The sequence below is a fragment of the Rhynchophorus ferrugineus genome, unplaced genomic scaffold (assembly GCF_030347505.1).
Source record: "Rhynchophorus ferrugineus isolate W39M unplaced genomic scaffold, kcgeb_rfMv2 rfM9, whole genome shotgun sequence".
NCBI classification, from domain to species: domain Eukaryota; kingdom Metazoa; phylum Arthropoda; class Insecta; order Coleoptera; family Curculionidae; genus Rhynchophorus; species Rhynchophorus ferrugineus.
This window is the reverse complement of record NW_027472588.1, coordinates 23559655-23579726: the sequence shown is the minus strand read 5'-3', so window position 1 is coordinate 23579726 and position 20072 is coordinate 23559655. Positions and strand designations below refer to the sequence as shown.

The following is a 20072-nucleotide window of genomic DNA, read 5'->3' as shown; positions in this document are numbered from 1 at the left end:
CATTTTTCATCAACGACAAATATACGTATTCTTTATCTCTGTTTATTTCGATAAAAACGGTGATAGAGAAAAATTTTATTCATTATTAGTTTACTTTGGTATGGGGAATTTTATTTGTCACTATTAGTTACTTGGTGTTCCGTTAGGTGTGCTTTTTGTACTGTGAAAAGCCGCGTGTCAATTGAAAAACTAATTTTAACTTTTATTTTGTGTAACAGAAACTGACCATTTTGCAAAAAAACAATAAGAGCCATTAATTTACGCCGCCCATATTTTCGGGAATAAGCCATGTGCTTAGTGAAGCACTGGACTTTTTAGTTTATCATGTTTTTGGTGTAATATTCCGCCATATTGGATTTCTTAACCTTTGATAAAATTGTATTAGATAAGCTTTTAAACTAATTCCATCTAAATTATTGGTTAACTATAACTTCACGAAAGGTTCTTTTTATCGAAAATGTTGTATGGACGAATAAGGACTTAAGTGCGTGTTGTGATGTGCCAATTATTGTGAACATATGCATAAAGAAATACGTCCGTGGCGCCCGTTTTAAGGGACACTGGGCCCGAAGACAAGATGAGCGGTAACCAGAAACAAACGGCCGCAGGAGGGCCTCAAACACAACGTTATAACACTCAACCGTATCCTTTTTTGCATTTAAACGTTACGCCCATCTGTCACGTTGATGACAGTAAATTTTAGTAATTAAATTATTTTTCCGAATTTTCTCGGATAAACATACATTTGCCCTCACAGTAAAATCTTTGTTACCATTCGCCGAATCACGTAACAAGATCAGAATAACCAGTTTTGCCGTCAGTGCTTTTAGAAAAAAGTTATTTTTTAATCCATGTTAGCTTTTATTCTACATTCACTATCACCTGTTAAAGCAACAATTAGTGTATTTTAAATCCATATGGTGTTATTACAAACAGATCTAGTTATGATGTTGCGATCTTTCTAACAAATACAGGTAAGCACTATTATACATTATTGTTTGTTTTTACCCGGTATGTTTATACATATCCTAGCCAATAATATTTTGATTCAAAAGTGGTATACATTTTCCAAATTTACTTTATTCGGATATACACAATCGCAACTTCTATGCAAACGTGGTTAAGAAATTGACTCATATATCTTTAGTCCTAATTTCAGGGATTTTCATTGTTGCCACATTTAATTTAAGGGCAAACAGTTAATTGTCTCAATAGTATATTTAACACAACATTTATTAGTAAACACAATTAACATTAAATGGTATATGATAACATAATATGAATATTACTTTATATATATATTTTTTTCCCCCGTTTTGTGTTAGGGATTTTTTCTAGGGGTAGATTAGTTACGTCTGAAAATTTTCGTGACTTTGTCAATAGTAAATACATTTGGTAATGAGGATATGGCAACGTTGTAGACGACGGTCAAAATCAGAAGTAAACCAGCCCTCCCGAGATGCAATACCGAGTTCGTGCAATGGCGTTGTAAATTTTTTTAATTAAGGTTTTCTATTAAATAATTCGAATTGTAGTGAAGCAGACTTTTTTCTATTTGGTGCTAGTAAATTGAAGGCACTTGAAAACAATCAGTGTACAGTGTATTGTGAAATTTATTCGTGTATGACGCCCTTTATCGATTTTTTCCTCACAAATTTTGGTTTAGTGAGAAAAATAGTTAATTTCTTAAGTCATGCAGTGTCAATGGCGTGATACGGAAACAATCACCGGCATCTACATCAGCTTTGGTCTGTTGATTTTATGTTGATCGGTAAATAATCCTACAAACGGAAAATGGTGTCAAGATATGTGACAGGGGGCCCGGTGAAACAGGACGGTATTTGTCTCTTACCCCCTCCGCCCACGCATTATAGGATGATGTCTCCACAACGTAAGTTTTGGGCCCTTGTCGATGGCTATATTGATAGCACGTGTTTTGTCCGCCATCTCTCTTTTTCCTTAGATCAATCAATAACGCCGGTGGTCAATGTTCCGTTCGCTTGTCGGGTGGGGAGAGAGGGGCTTGGATCGAGGGTGAACCGACGTAGTTTTGGGGTGAAATTTTGATCTGTCGCGTTTCGTCTAGTTGGGGATCTAGGTAGTTTAACGGTATTTACCTTTGATGATTCATTTTTCACCTTTATATTAATTGATGAAATAGAATAATCAAATATTTTAAGTAACGTAATATGGGTTAATATATCTTATACTATTCAAGCAATGTTATGCTGCATACTTCAGCCATTAATCAAGTGAGACTAATATATCTGCAAATCTATAACATTAGTATTTTTATATAGTTTTATTTAATATATAATTAATTTTGAAATCATTCTATGTAATTTTTTCGTTATTATGCGATTCTACATATCATTAGGATGACCTTTAGGGACCAAGTTACCTACTAAAGCAATTATTCAGATATCTCTGTCAGGAACTTAGATATTTTTCATCGTATTTTACATTTTTAAAACCAGACTTTTGAGGGGAATGATGTATGTGTTCACTTTTATAATACTCATTCATTTATCTATTTTTTTGTCTGTATTCTCAATAAAATAAAAACAATTTTAGACAGCCGGCTTGGTTAGCGTAGTGGTAAAGGCGACAGGGCGGTCCACCTACTGTTGCGATAGTCGCGGGTTTGAATCCTGCTGGGGCATGGTCGTAAATTTATGTTTGTGATTGTTTAATGTATGAAATTATAAGAAAAATCAAAATATTTTTTAACCATACCAAAAGGCAAAAGTAAAGTAACATGACTAATATTCAACCAATATTAAAATAAATTTCTTGAGAAGACAAATACTATATAGAAGTTTTAGTGACCTAAGCAAGCAAAAACAGAAAATAACTCTAACGAAATGTTTAATACTTTAAAATGTATATATATATATACATATATATATATATATATATATATATATATATATATATATATATATATATATATATATATATATATATATATATATATATATATATATATATATATATACTTTAAAATGTATATATATATATATATATATATATATATATATATATATATAAATATATATATATATATATATATATAGACATTTCGTTAGTTATTTTCTGTTTTTGCTTGCTTAGGTCACTAAAACTTCTATATAGTATTTGTCTTCTCAAGAAATTTATTTTAATATTGGTTGAATATTAGTCATGTTACTTTACTTTTGCCTTTTGGTATGGTCAAAAAATATTTTGATTTTTCTTATAATTTCATACATTTTTGTCGCTCTACATTTTGGACATTTAAGATTTTGTTTGGGTGTCTATTAGTGGTGAACAACGGAATTACATTTGTAAACATTTGGAATTACAATTGAGTTCTGATAATTGTCCTTATTCTTATATCGTTCTTCTTTTAAATATATTATTGTTTGTTAATTTTTTATTGAGATGTATTCCAACAGTGTAGTTATATACCGTCTTGTATAATACATTGTGTAATGTAGGTCTTGCTAAACTGTTGTCAGTTTTCGTGTCAATATTTTGCGATTTAATGTTAATTAGTTTAATTTATAATTTTAAAAACATTATTTTTTCACGCACCAATATCGAATGCGTCATGATATGAACGATTATCCGTCGATAAGGAGAATAATAGAAATTAAAAGGCCAATTAATTATCGAAAATGGAGAAATGAAAAGTTATGGGCTTACTGGCGGATAGTGACCCAGTTCGGTTCGTGCATCCGGAACCCACCGCTGCACGAATGCCATCGATTTTTATTCGGTTACGCGGTTGCCGGATGATCGATTTTATACGAGCGATAGCTCGATTAATTACTGGATGTTTGTTTTGTTTTAACATTAATAAGTGTATAAATATAGGATCCTAACTTTTAATTTATATAGTCATTTACTAGGTTGTTCGATATATTTTGTCGTCCGATAAGAAAAATATGATTTTATGGTTTTTTATTTTTCGTTTAATAAAAATTGTTTCACAGATACATCTTTTTCGTCACAAGGAGTAATAGTGTCTTCTCGAAAAATGATTTTATTCTGTATATATAATTATTGTTTTTGTCATGAATTTTTATATATAAGTTGTTCCGTAATATTTTTTTTTAGTTTTAGTAGTTTGCAGTTAGTTCATTTCAAAAAATTCTTTTTACGTTCCAAAACACGAAAAAATTTTTAAAGCCTTTACAGCCACTTGTTTTCATAATCATGACAGTGCTTTTAAGTCGATTTAAATTAATTTTAATTTTATCAAGGAATGACACCTATTCTACACATCACTTTCTGGAATTTTATGCAAAATATTGCCTACGCTATCAATATAGATGCATACTGTACTAAATTTCTCCGATCCTATAATGATTCAATCTTCACTCATGTGGCTTCCATGTTCGGTTCAAAATCTTTATTTTTCCTCGTACGATTTCGGTGGCCTATACTTGTCTTGAGGTATACCCGTACCCCTAAATCGTTCATGCAGTATATGTATAATGCAGGAACCACAGGTGGTAGACTGTGGATATCATTCATTGGGCCCAAATAACTAAGTTATAAATCAACAATCTGTAGTGTGCGCATTGAAGAGATGAAAACAGTATGTACCATAAAATAATTCTAACAAAAAAATTGAACAGACTTCAAAAAATAAATAAGGATTGATTAAAAATTAAAAAATAATCAAACTTAGGTTTCTAACTCGAAAAAACATTGTAAAATAAAATATGCACATAATAATCGTTGTAATAACTAAATAAGGATAATCAAAAACCTTATTTAACCTATCTACTATACGTATTTTATATTCTATTATATACACACAATTTAGCTTACTATCTACTTAAACCTATTTATCTATTTACAATATTATTTTAACTACTACCAAACAGTTATATTATTTTAGATTTGTTTTGTTGGTAACTTATATTATTATTTACAGAATTTATTGAAGACAAATAAGCGAATGCTGGTTACCCATCCATACAATATTAATACAATTGTATTACAGCTAGAAGTAAACGCCGTATACGAAAATGGACGATGGACAAATGTCTAATACATGTCGACTCTACAAAGTTCGTGTAGATATTATTTTTCCTAAAGAATCTTGTATAACTTCAAAGAAGATAATGGATGGGATAAGAATATCCGAATAATCTATTAGACACGCTTCATTTGCAAACCTTCAAATGTTTAAAAATAAATAAATAGATAAAAAGATAGATACACGATAAATTTCTCCGGAGTTTCCTAACAAACACTAAAAAATACGATTGCTTATCTATAGAACTAAATCGGTCTTAAGAAAACAGCTAATAGTAAAAAATCCATATATGATCGGAAGTTTTCATATATTATACAGTTATGTTTTGATGTTAATAGATGGTGTATATATATACAGGCCTGTCAATTGTATTGTACTTGTATTTCCTATCTTTCAGGCGATTTACGAATTCCATCTCGAAGGAACGATGCATCTTGTGAGGCTATCTACGAATCGACCCATTTTGTGGTATCTTTATGAGAAGTGAAGCGCTGTTCAGACAGGTCACGAGTCATATGTCGTGAAAAGTAGTAATCAGAAGAAGCAAGGTCTGGAGAATACGGCGAGTGAGATAGCACTTATTTTAATAGTTCATTCATTTTAATGTTTCCAAATATGTCTTCACCGGTTTTACAACATGTGGTTGAGCGTTGTCACGCTGAAGAATAACATTTTTGTGTCTACTCGTATTTCGGCCGTTCATTTTAATGTTTCCAAATATGCTTTCACCGGTTTTACAACATGTGGTTGAGCGTTGTCACGCTGAAGAATAACATTTTTGTGTCTTTACTCGTATTTCGGCCGTTTTCGTGTAGTTCTAGGCTCAGAGGAATCTATTGTATTCGATAGTGATATCCGCTGATGGTTTCATCGAATTTTATAGCCTCGTCTTCAAATTTTCTCTTTGTCTTTGGTGTTAAAATCACCACTTTTGAAACGTCGAAATTCACATGTTGAAATCGATGGAGCATGGTTGCCATAAGCTTCACACAGCATACGGTGAACTTCCGCCGCTTTTTTGTTCACACTTCGACGAAATGACGCACTAAAAAATGAAGTGAGGCTTCAACATGAAGTTGGTGGAAATTAAATTAATGTATATTAATTGATTCTTGAACTTCTTCTGAACTGAGTTATGTTCACTGTTTGCTTATGGATAACTGATTTGTATGTTATAACATTTACGCTAAATCCTTAAATTTTGATATGCGTTACAAAGTCTTTGCTGTTGAATTATCTCGTGTATCAGTCAACTAAGCTATCTAAAATCTGGTCTAGCCTATTTGTCATCAAGATGGACATTTTGAGTTTATAATTTTTTTAAAATCCGTGTTTAATCTACACTAAGATTAGCATCTTAACGCTGCCGCAATTATACTCCTTAGTTTTTGTTATTTATTTAAACCTCACCCAGTTTTGTTCTGGAAGTTCTTTGGTATAAGAAAATTCGATGATTTTTTTGAGTTCATATAATATTGTTCAAATTAATTAACATCAATTAGCGTCGACAAAAATCAAATGTTACTCTACACTACATAATGCTGGTGTTGAATAAAAAATCATAAATAATTGTACTTGCGAAACCTTGGCGCATTATGTACATCAAGGTCATTTTACACAAGTTATGTAAAAATCTGTTGTAATACGAATTTCGAAAATAAAGTATGCTTAAAAAGCCTGTAAAATACCTTGTCTATCGTTACAAATGTCACAGTTACATATTATCTGAAAAATCTCCGGTTTAATAAAACCAACTTGTTTGGCCAATTTGTACTAATTCCTTTGAAATTTGTCGCTTGCTTGTGGGAACTGTCGGCGAACAAATTATTTCGATACCCAAATGTAAATTATAATTTATATGATTTAGAATCCGGCAAGAATCTATATGGTGAGCCGGAATAGGTGATTTCACCGTGAAAGTTTAAATTATTAGATACGTATATCACAGCACTAATTGAATAAACCTGCGCCTTGAGTCGCTAAATAGCACAAAAGCGTTGAAGCGCGACTATATTTTAATAAAGAAAAATTCAAATTAAATGAAAAAAATACAATAATATTAATTATCCATCCAGCATAGAGATTAGTTTAATTGCCCCTTTTAGATCACCTGTATATAATTGACGGTTCTTTTACTTACTTCTCTTAACTGCGATTATCAAGTCATTTCTACTTAATTTCATGCGATATCTTGTTTCGATGATTTATCCTTTTATGCATTAATAGAAGCCAACGATAACAAATATAACATATATTAATTCTTTTTTGTTGCATTCTATGTCAGAAAATACCGACAAATCCGAAAAAAGCCAAAATAAAGAGTAATTTTTAAATAGATTTTATCGTATAAGAATACTTCATCCGATTACTTCTCAATGCTTCTAACTGCTTCGGAGCCATATACACACTATATGATTCTATCAATAGATACGAATTTAATTAAGATAATAGATATAGCCGCTATAGATCCGTATGAACGATACAGAAAAAACGCAAACCCATTATCATTTGATCTGGTACAAAGAAAGAGGGATTTTCCTTCCTTTAATTATCTTCTTTCAAATGTCGGTTATAATATTATCGACTTTCAGTATGTTTTTTAGTTGTCTCAAAGACTTAACCGCTTCGTCGCCTTCATCCTTTTTTTAGAAAACGATACAATATTGTACTTAAAATAGTTTTTTTTTCTGATTCTGAAAGATTTTGGAACGGTTTTTAACGATAACGTACATTTTCTGGCCTGCCATTTTGGTGTTGGGTTACTAATTACTAGATTGAAGAACAATACCATAAAAAGGCAATATCGACAGTTGTTCACTGTTTTCTGGGGTTGCTAAAATATATATTTTTGGGAAACTTTTTATTACAAGAATTACTTGATAGGTATGGCTGTAGAAGTTGTATTAATATCATTTAAACATCATTGTACCATTGATGTTTGTTGCTTGTTCTAACTGATTTTTGGATTTTGTGACATGAACTTCAATCATTTGCATAAAGTAATGTCGAATGAATTAGTTTTTGTTACTCATGACCTGTATGACTCATGACCATGTTTGACCGTATCCATAAAAAGATACAGGATGAAGAATAATATTTATGATATGTGAAGATTTTTAGATTTTCGTGACCTTGACCCACTTTTTTAGAGTCGTGTACTAAATAAAGATATTTTTTGGAACAAAGAAAAGTTATATTTTAAAAAGAAACTTGACATTTGCTTTTATTAATAATTACACAAGTTTGGACAACTTCATTTAGTTTTTTAGAATTGTTATTGGATTGTAGAATTTTCCATTTTGTAATTTCAATAAATATTTTTGCTAATATATCCGTTTTGATCTTTTTGCTTCGTGAACTAGTTGTCTTTAGGCATACAAAATTAATTCAAATATTATTAGTTGCTGTTTTTTAATAAAATTAAACGGGCTCCATTCTTTGTGTGATAGTTCTATCCATGATTTTGTTTCGCCTCTTACATACATGATTGAAATAGTCTTTCAGCAAGTATATTTTAACCTATTCATTATTCAGTCACTATGGCAAGTGATTTAGCTGTACGTTCAGTGTTTTTTTTTTCTGAAATTGTAATATAACTGAAGCCATTACTCAAATTTAGTCGTATCTATAAAAGTTGAGCCACTCGGATCCATGCCACCGTGAGGAATATTTGAACTGTTTTATATATACACATTTCGTATATGAAAAGCTTGAAAAAAAAACTTCATTAATACCTCACACACATTCCATTTTAACATCGGCCCACCCTTATTGAAAAATCCTATATATGCGACGATAAAATGTTAATTATCTTGTATAATTAAGAGAGGGTCTTTTCATATATTAAATAATCATCAATCAATCATTAAGCTTTTCGAGTTTTATATTTCGACTACTGTAAACGATTGCTTAAATAATGATAATTTTTTTGGTCCTTTAACCGTCCGGTCAATGACCGGGCACCCGGGTATCCATTTCAACCTTCTTCTCAACCCACTTCTCCTTAAACAAAATTTATGGCCGTTTGGATCCCCAAAATTGGAGTAATTTGACACCCATTTTTCGACAATCAATAAAAGTTATTAACTATCAAACTTGATACCCCGCCCGTTCAATATACAGGTACCCACTAAGATTAATGTATATGAACGACGGGTAATACACACTTCAGAGACTACTTATTAAAGTATTTAGTTAATTTGACTTTTAAATTGATAATAGACAATATAGTTTGTAATTTTTTTTATTTAAACAATAATTCTTATTATAAAGAATAACAAAAATAGTAAGTAAGAAGTACATAACTCCTTTTTATTTTATTTTATTAATATCGATTTCCATTCTTTTACTATTTATTTATTATGATACAGTGCCATATAAAAATTGAAGTACATTAAATTATTTCGTACATCCTTCACATGTCGTGGTTGTAATACAGTGTTCGTCACAATACGGTTCTCACATACCAAACATATTTCTAGTTTAACGTATCTAGATTTGACAGCATGTTGGTGTTCCTATTAGGTCCACATCTCTCTCGAACAATATACGCCTCCCAGCTTGATGTTCACTTGGTGATGCCGCAGCCCACTGAGTACCATCTTTTGCTGTTATTGCAGACGCCGTCGTTTCTACTTCACTTTCTTCATCCTCATCCTCTCCATCTTCACTTTCTTTATCTTCATCTTCCTGGTCTTTATCTTTATTATTTAGTGCAATTTCATCATCTATTATGAATAAAATATACAATTTATATAACATAAAATACATTATAACTATCAACGTACACAAGAGAAAATAGAAATGTTAATTACCTGTATCATCACAATCCGAAGCTGCCGCTTGACTCGAAGGAAAATATTCATCATCACTACTATCCAACACGCAGTCATCATCAGATTCTTTTTCTTCGAATGTTTTCTCCATATTCTTATTACTCTGAGAGCGGGTGACTCTATTGTAAACAATTTAAAATTTATTTATTACTATTTTTTTAATATTGAAAACAAAATAAATAATTTACTTGAAAATAAAATAATACAATTAAATCTCACCTTACCGTCTAAAACTCTATGAATCAGCCATTGTATTTAGATTAAATACACTTTTTTTTATTAATATATTATATTTTAATATATTAATAGTATTAATAATTAATATTAATTTTGTATATTTTCTAGTCTGTTCACTACGCTTGTAGAATTTCAACTGAACACGTTTTTTTCTTTTCGTAGGACATGAGAAGGGGAAAGGGACATCTCAGGTACCTAAATATCGATTGGCTTGGCATTCCGCTACTGTTATTTCTATGAGGACTATAAACTGTGTCCCTATAGCTATTTCCTATGCCACATAGCCAGTTTACACAGAAATTTGTTTTTTATTCATATAGGTGGGTACCCGGGTACCCAGTCATTGAACGAATGGTGAAAGTTTTGTCATTGACCGGACGGTTAAATTACGATAGAGGAAAAACGTATTTTTTTAAATAAATTTAAGTAAATAAAAAAGTCCTTACTTTTGTAGACTCAGAATATTTATGAAACTGATAGTCTTTTAAAACTTAAATAAAGCACCTATTTTATTTTTGGCACGAGATAATAAAAGAATTAATATAGCTATCATTCAGGATTTCTTTAACGCACAAAACACACACATTATATATGCTCGAGTTCACGTCTCAGTGATATCAGTAATAAGCCTAATGTATCTATTGTTAACAACTAATATAACTTAACCAAATTATTGAGAAAATCTTTGGAGATAATTTAATATAAAAATAATTTAGGAGAATAGCAATTACCCGAAAGAAAATGTCATTAATATGTAAAGTCGATATAGTTACAAAAGTAAATGTATGTATATACTCAAGGAAAAATAAAATAAATATACCCTTCCTTCTGTTAGAGGTAAGACAATAATTTGTTATGAGTGTTAATCATGTTTAATACAATGGGTGGGAGTGATTTAAAAAGAATAATAAATATGAAATGTATATTTTATTTAGTTGATTAGACTGTCACATTCGGTATTTACCGTTAAAATAAACACTCAAGTAAAAATCCGCTGAATGTTTGGAGATATTCTTTTAAATAATGAACTTCGCTAGAGATTGGAGGGAAGTAAAGATTCGCTTCAGGTCGCTATGGCGTTCACCAGATATTGCTTATTGTATTATATGTTTTGGCCAAGAAGGCATAGTCTATTAGGGATGTCGATCGACCGCGAAGAAAAATATCTATATATTGCTATTTTTAAAAATATTGGTATATCGACTTCTATATTAAAAAAAATGTATCGGCGAAGAAAAATATCGATATTTATTTTTCATAATATCGATATTTCTTTACATCAACCTTGCTTTTCAACTGCGCAAAATTCACTTTAGATCATTAATATCGATATAACGTACATATAAAGAACATAGTGAAATAGATCGATGAGTGAGAACAACAATTTTAATTAAAAATATGTAAAATGAAATACCATGCCTAATATATACCAACATCAATACTGTATTAAATGAAATTGTTGAGACTCAATGTATTTTAAATATTTCAATTGAGTCAGATCATTTTATTTCGTTTCGAATTAGAAATTAAATTTGGACAAAGGTCGTAAACCTTAACCACGTTTGCTGGGGTGTCGATTGGAAGCACCTTATACTGACAAAGATCGCTGATGTATTGGTTAGTGTTGTTGTTGATTTTGGTTGGAGGTGTTATATATACTTTCTAAAGTTAAACTTTAATAAAGCAAAATAGCGTTTGTATAATTTATTAAGTCGTAAACAATCTACTTATCTGTAATATATTGAGAATACAGGTTAGTTCGGTGCTATTATTCGTGGCTAAATTTTATTTATTTTATAGCGAATAAACAGACTAAATTATCTCATGTCAGATTTATAATTGCCACAGTGTAACAGTTTATTTTATTGTATAAAATGTTGGTCAGTACATAACATAACCTCCGAATTATGTATATTATACTTTGACTTTTTGAACTAATGGTTGACGTAAACTGTTCGCACGGTCTTTGGCATTAAGCCTACCGACTGGTCAGTGACCAACTTAGGGACCATCCTACAAGACATACAAAACCCCCAAGGTCTTACCCTGCCTGGTTACTGGCGTGACTAGGATGGTTATTCCTCGTCGGATTTTCCACTGTTGGTTTAAGACATTTAGTCTTTATAGCCAACAATTATTTATTAACTCAACTACAATCACAAACATCCATGCCCCAGCAGGATTCGAATCTGCGACTATTGCAACGGTAGGAGGACCGTCCCGTCGCCTTGACCACTGCGTCAACGAAGCCGACGTGAGTGGTTTTAATGGATTTCACTAGGACGGAAACTGCCTTCCAGAAATTCTCCAAATAATGCCTCCAGATCTTGTGTTCATAAATTTGTACAAACATTTGATGTTCTTCAATGTCACCTTTCTTCCATTAAAGTAGAAAATTAAGCTCAAATGCTGATAATTAACACACCCGTAAGAGTCAGAGTAATCTTTTAAAAACATATTAAATTAATTTGTACCCATAATAAATGAATCAATCGGTCGTCTTTTTTAATCCAAAGCATTTTTCTTGGTACCTTCCTCAATATGGGAGATCAGTTTTGTCTGGAAATTTTAGAACTGTGTCAAGGAAATGTTTTGTTTGTTTAGTGTAGAACATGTGGATTTGATCCAGATATAGCTCTTTTGAGCTATTAACACAAACACTAGGTGGAATCTAGGTTAATAGTTTTGTCACGTTAAAAAGGTTCTTTTAAGTTAATTTAGGTGTTACACAAAATATGATTAGCCATGACTATTGTTTCTGGTTTGTTAATATCGGAATCTATGTATAATTTTTGATGATGCTATTATTTGGTTTATCATTTAAAATTATTGCAATTCCTTCTTATTTAATGTCTATTATGACAAGCTGTCCCAATTGTGCTAGTTGTCTGACCGTGTCCAATAATAAAATAATTATATCCGATGTATAAAATCTATGATATACACATTATTAATTTCATTGCTTATGATAAAGAGTTTGCGAATGACTTGTTGGGCGAAGATAAGCCAAACAAAAGAAATCAAGAAGCTATATATAAGTGTTTATGAGTCACGGAGCTGATTTAGAAATAAGCATTAATATCACATGTTCTAACTGAAAAATCTTTCAAGCATTTGTGCATATTTGTGTTATGATGTGAAAAAAATTCATCCCTGTTTGTTAAGATTGCAATTGATTGATTAATAATTTTTTAATTGATAAGATTATCGTTATTGCTCCTACATAAAAAAGCGATTTTTTTCTCACAAATGATTCATTTCTGATTATACTCGTATAATACTACACATATTGAAAATATTTAATTTTTAAAGTAGTAAGAAAAATTATACAAAAATGACAGGGGCGATTAAATTATATGAATTAAAAGTAATTACAAAATGTGGCAAAGTTTGAACAACAGCAAATCTTGTTTATTGGATTGAATAATTTGTTAGTAAAATGTGTTTATAGTTTTTATTCCACCTTTAACGATTTTATTATTACGTAATTAACAGTTATAAACTAATGTTGGTAACTAATGGCACTGACTTCAAAGTGATCAGTTGGTAGTAGTTAAAATAATATTGTAAAAAGATAAATACGTTAGGGTAGGTATTAAGCTAAATTGTGTGTATATAGTGGAATATAAAATACGTGTGGTAGATAGGTTAAATAAGTTTTTTGTTTATTTTTATTTAGTTATTATAACGATTATTATGTATATATTTTATTTTAAAACGTTTTTTTCTCTGTTAAAAATCGAAGTTAAAATCTAAGATTATTCTTTACTTGTTAGTGAGTTCCTAATTTATTTTTTGAAATCGGTTGAATTTTTTTGTTAAAAATATTTTTAAAATGATCTATTTATCAAGAATATATTTAGACATATAATTGATTGTTCAAAATTCTAAACCAGAATACCGCTTAACAATGAAATAACAAACGTGGGACAGATATCTCAATATGATATTGTTTTAGCTCTGTACACTTTTCCCAGAGATGTTCAATAGTTAAATTGTCGAAAAAATGATGAATTGCATACTCCTTACTCTTTAAAACTTTTTTACCAGAGACTTTCTCAGGTTTGGAATAATATATACATTGATCGTTTTTCAATCCAAAAAAGCATTTCAATCCTGATTTTGACAGTAACTGATTATATTTTATTGATCTTTGATTTCAATCCAGTATTGTGGAATCTTGTTGAAGTGTGCAGTAGTTACATATAATTTTGCTGGTTCATATAATAGTGTTTAGCTTTACTTACTTAATATTACTTCAATCGCACATGAATGAACATCATTATGTTGATTGAATGAACCTCATATGGAGACGATGTATAAATCGATTTGTAAATAGGGTATTAATTATTTCGATCTATTTTGGTCATCATGATTTTTTATGTTTTATCTACTTTGTCATCAACAACATATGTTACGACTATTTAAAGACCCCAAAAATTAAAATACGACTAATATGAATCAAATGTGAATGTAGAAAATTAATTTTGATAAACTCTTGTGAAAATGTACTAATCCGAAACGACAAATCCAATGAAAACTTGGATTTGGTAAGCAGACACTCAGGAATCAAAAAATGATTGTCAACCACATTTGGTGACATTTGTCTTCGGAATATGAGACCTAAAAGTGTTAGGAGTAATTGTGATCAAGTGGTGTCTTTACTTTGTAAATGAGCCTTTTTATTATTATAATGCAGCAGGCTAATCTACAAAATGTGGCGCTGATTTGTTAAATCTGTAACAAATTAATGCCAGATAAATAATACTAACGGAATTAATATTTATGAGTCTTTGTTTAAAGACAGTTTTTATATACTGACTATACATTTTTATTTTATATATTTTTTATTTCGGTGCTATACAGGTGATATATTTAAATCGTTTTATCATTTTTCGTTTGTAATTTTAATTGTAATTTTATAAGATAATTTATGTAATGGATTGGTAAACTGATCATTTTACGCATTCGGCTTCAGCATTCTCGATAACGTTGATGTTTTTTCCTTAAGTAGGTCTTAGATATCAGCCCATACTGCCTCAACAACCGAACAGTAAGTATTTATGATTACAACAATCGATTTAATTCGATAACTAAATAACTGTTATCTGTATTTTTTTAAATAGTTTTTTTGTTCGTTTATTTCTTAAGCTATTGATGTATCAGATCCATTGTTTACAATATTTTCAATATATTTATTTTGACATTTCTTTAAAAATAATGGTTTTGAGATTTACACATCGATTTTAAATATATTGCTTTTAATGCCTCTGGTAAAAGGTTGCATTTGCCTGCGAAAATTGATTATGTTTTAGGTATGTGCCATATGAATTTAACTATATCTGCGAGTAATAGTCAATTTTTGTAGTACAGAGACTTCATAACGCCTATTAAGCTGCTGTTTAATTCTAACAGCATTTCGCCATCAAAATCCCTCGTTTTGAAAAAGTTTGTCGGTGGTTTTTGCAACGGTGCAATTTGTGTCAGGCCAGTTACTGATTGAATGATATATTATCTTCCTTGAGCACAGTTCTTGTTCTGATCTGCTAAAATTACCTAACATGCGTTACTAGATCTTGATTAAGCCAGTGTAGCTTTGCAGATCATAAAATATTAAGCTAAACTAGAATGATGTGGCATTTTATAATAACTAACAGGTCATTTCCGGTCAGTTCAGTCAATTATTCGGCATGACACATAGATGGCGCTACTAGAATTACATCCATATGTTTTTTAGTTATCCGTAACATCCATATGTTTTTGAGTGAAGCAACTTTTGTTATTGTGAAAAAAATTGATAAAAGGGAATTTCGCGTGTTGATAAAATATTGCTTTTTGAAGGAAAAAAATACAGTTGAAGCAACAACTTGGCTTGATGCCAAGTTTCCGAATACTGCCCGAGGAAAATCAACCATCAAGGATTGGTATGCTAAGTTTAGACGTGGTGAAATGAGCACCGAAGACGGTGAACGCAGTGGACGCCCAAAAAAGGTTGTTACCGACGAAAACATTTAAAAAATCCACAAAATGATACACTTGCAATAATTTACAATATGATTTTTCGCTCTTATCGCTCTGTGTTGGTAATTATCAGTATGTTGGCATAAGACCACGACATAAAGTTTCATTCAATTTCTTTCACCATCAGAATTACTGTTCAATTCAATTACTAAATTGTTAATTTCTAATCTATTAGTCACTTGTTAACGATTCCACCACCTGTTAATTTCTTGTTCGGTTTGATGGAGTTTATCCAAAGCTAAGATGTTGCTGTAGATAATGCTTCTTTCAATAGTGTATCCTTTTCTGGTTTGTTTCTAAAAATAAAGTAAATTACATAAAACACAAACATTTAAATTATATTTAACGAGTGACAAAACAGCTCCAGGAATAAAACCATGCCTGTTTTCACCATGCACAATAATATAGCTCATATTTTCTGTGCTCTGAATTTTCAGTTTGTATGAATGTTTTCATATTAGCATACTTGTTAACTGTCAAAATACTAAGTAATCTAGATATTTAAGAGCTATAAACGATGAATACTGTTATTGCAATTTCATAGTATTTCTTTTGTAATTGGGGCAGGATATCTTGTACCGAATTAAAGTTATTATATCAACATCATTAGCACAGTTGAGAAACACGCACCCAGACACGCAGATTCCAATGGTTTGGGCGTATCTGTTGAGTGATACATTTTTTTGCAGACTTCTGTATCGAAATCGACCTTTTGGGTGCAAAATATAGCGAACAGCTCCGAAAAAGATATGGACCAAGATCTTAGAAAGCGATCTGAAAAATAGGGAATTGACATTGCTCTTGGCTAGGGCTGATTGCCAACTGTGGCGAGATTTAGTAAATAATGTTGGAAGGTCTACGATACCACCAGCAGCCTACTAGTTGAGAAGTAAATACTTCCCCCAAGCGAACTCGGAAACGTAAATTCAAACAACAATTTTTTTTTACATTTATGGCAAAATAACGCTTTCTTCACAGAAACGTAATTTGCCAGGCCGTCAGATTATGTGACTGGTATTATTTTGATATGTGAGATTGTATATTGTGGGAATGGCTGATAGGTAAAAAACAATTAAAAGAGTTTTGCTGTGTGGTACTGTGCTATAGCAGATACAGGTGTACCAGATGTTGCTAGGCGTCAGTATAATGTTATGATTTGACACATATGTTCTTTTATTCCACTGACATCAAGCTTCAAAGCTATACATGTTATATTTCGCGAACGTCAAAGTCGTGCCTGAAAACTTGCATTTTCTTACTTAATTAAAAGAAAAAAGCTGCTGAAAATGATCGTTTGCTGTTAGAAACTTACGGTGAGCATGCTCAACGTTAAAAACATGTGAGGTATGTAAAAACATGAAAAAAAATTTATTTAAACTAAACGTTTAATGTACCAACAAATACAATTATATGTTAATAAATATGGACTGAGATAATATTGCCTTTAATATGAGTAACATTGGTTAAAATTGCATCAGGTGTGAAAAATGTTTTAAATAATTTCATATTTCTAAACTAATATTGGTCTCAATTTCTCCTTGACTTAACATTATTTGCTGTTTGTTGGTATATAATAGCATTCTCATAATTGCTATTGTACACTGTAGGTCATCTGTGGATTTCCTTATAATCCACGAAATTACTTTAAACATTTTGGAGATAATAATCAGCAATCTTCTTTCAAAATGGCGCCGGGATGCGATCAAATTTCAGTTTTACAACTGAAAATTCTACAACACGAGCAGATCGTAGAATTAGCGAACATCATTAATTCAACAATGTGAATGTAACACATTTCCATAATATAGAAATACTCATCCACCATGGTAAGTCTAAATAAACTAGTAAATTAATCGCCTACTTACTACAGACCCCTCCGCTTGCCCAGTTTCATCTCACTCTCCAAGATTGCTGAAATAATGATTCTTCAATATCATCTGATGAACAACTCAAGTCCGCACTGAATTGAAAGGGTAAATTTTGCGCTCTCTTGGACTAACTAAGACATTTCATGTCTAGGCCTTGTCTACAAGGCCATAAAATTATAAGGTATACGAAGACTTGATCATTCTTGGTGGGCAGATCAAAGTTGGAAAAACGCTTTCTAGCCGCCCAAAGTATCCAGACAGGCGTCCGGTAAGGTTCCTAATTAGCGCCAGCCAGTGCCAGAAAGGGTGTGGAAGCCGTGCAATACGCTGACAACACGGCATTTTTCGTTTGTGCACGTTCGGATATAAAGGACTCCGATTCGCCTTGGTCTTTTACTCACTCAGGTTCAGAATTTATTCTACAGGTCGTTAAACGTCAAATTATTTTTTGGGACCGAGACTTTCCGAGAGGAACCGAACGCGCTTATCAGAAAATACTGCGAATGGAGAACCGTTCGCCAAATCCATGAAGAATCTTCTCCGAATGTTTGCGCATGGTCTCGCGTAGGCCCCGAACCATTCGTTTCGTTCATGTCTGTACTCACCATAACAAGAGTCGACTTCGGCAAGGAAATCAGCTTATCATCTAGGTCAAAAACATGGTTTATTTTTACTTGTGTTAAAAAAAAGGGTGGACTTTATGAGATGTGGGAAGAGGCGATTTGTTTGAAAGGCGCAACAAAACGACAATTAGGTTTTTGTATCTATCAGAAAACAGACCAAATTCCTCTCGACTCGCGATATTGCGTCGATTTTGCTTTCAAAATAATCATCGTGGAAGAAAATTATTTTCATCTTCGAGTTTGTGTAAACAGTAAACAATATTACATATTGGGTTTGTTACGAAGGACACCAAAATATAAAAAAAGATGCAGGGCTTGAAGGTAGTATATCCCATACAGAATATTTGAAAAACTATTATGTATGAAATATAATTTTAGTTAAATGTCTACTGTACCTTCTCGGGATTCGACAATTTTCAATTACTGTGTTCCATACATTCAATTGAATTTTAATTTAAAGGCATCGGTCTATTACGGCATATTTGGTCATTGCGATTTTAGAAAACTCCACAAGTATAAGTAAAGGAGGATTAAATACACTAAAATCGTTCACGTAGAATGTCCGCTGCATCGCATGCTAGTGCTGTCTTTCTGGAAACATTGGTGTTATAACACGAAACATAACTATGACACACATCACTTTATTTTGAAGGTTAGTACTGATGGTTATATTAAACTTTGGATAAAGCGAGGATAACTTTGAGCTCCATTTGCATTTGGCTTAGTTAATATAGAATCAAATTTAGGCATGATAAGCAATAAATCCAGTCTAAATAATGTCAGCTTTTAGTAGTAGTGGAACTTTAGTGGCTATATATACTACAGTTATACTACTACACAAGGTGTTACATAGGTTCTAAAGCAATTACAGTCCATGACTTTAGTTTTGTGGTTGATGAATAATTTCATCCATGTAAGCATCAATGTGTTACAATAAACTTATTTTGTTTCAATTTCAGCTATGAGAAAATAAATTGTTTTGTTTGTGCAGATGGTTTATGTTTTTATGTACCTAATTTATGTCCTTTTGAGTGATAGAACACCAAATATGATTCTGTCATTTTATACGGTGGAAACTATTTTGCTTCCATATTTCCGTTCAACTAAATTATAGTAATATGAAGTTTCAAGTACGTTTACACACATATCCAAAATTAGTTTTCCGTTCGAAAGGGCATTTAATTGTAATTGACTTACAGACCTAATTTTTTTTGATACTTTTGGTTTAACCGATATTGTAGATAACCAGAATTGTGAAATCTGAACGATCCTCACTAAGCACCTGGCAGCGGTGATGGGTTTCTTTCTTTAGAATCTGACCGAATCTTTATTCTTAAGATAATTTTGCATATTTGTGTATACGTGTTTGTGTATACGATCTTTTAAACTTTGGACAAAATTTGAACAGGGGTAGTATTATTTTCAAGAGTAATCATTTGGTTTAGGAATTTAACAA

General features: G+C 31.4%; 2 protein-coding genes across 6 annotated transcripts in view; one reads left to right on the top strand and one right to left on the bottom strand.

Annotated features, from left to right (window-relative positions):
* Positions 1–119: 119 nt before the first annotated feature.
* Positions 120–20072, top strand: part of LOC143203229 (eukaryotic translation initiation factor 4 gamma 1) — a 40846-nt gene continuing 20893 nt past the window's right edge. For 2 of the 4 annotated variants that reach the window (XM_076415379.1, XM_076415378.1), the window contains exons 1-2: positions 1752–1891; positions 15116–15157. In XM_076415379.1, the coding sequence (XP_076271494.1) occupies positions 1795–1891; positions 15116–15157 (139 nt within the window). In that variant the 5' untranslated portion in view covers positions 1752–1794. Of the gene's footprint in view, positions 643–1751; positions 1892–15115; positions 15158–20072 lie in introns of those variants that run through there. The other 2 variants (XM_076415380.1, XM_076415381.1) reach the window with 2 other exon arrangements.
* On the bottom strand, positions 7702–10014 carry LOC143203236 (uncharacterized). 2 transcript variants are annotated; one of them, XM_076415392.1, is made up of 3 exons: positions 9847–10014; positions 9495–9759; positions 7702–7772 (listed from the first exon to the last, which is right to left on the bottom strand). In XM_076415392.1, exons 1-2 carry the CDS (start codon positions 9956–9958, stop codon positions 9524–9526), a joined length of 348 nt encoding a protein of 115 aa, XP_076271507.1. In that variant the 5' UTR covers positions 9959–10014; the 3' UTR covers positions 7702–7772; positions 9495–9523. The 2 variants fall into 2 exon arrangements, with proteins under 2 accessions (XP_076271507.1, XP_076271506.1); XM_076415391.1 differs by lacking the exon at positions 7702–7772 and having other exon boundaries at positions 9398–9759.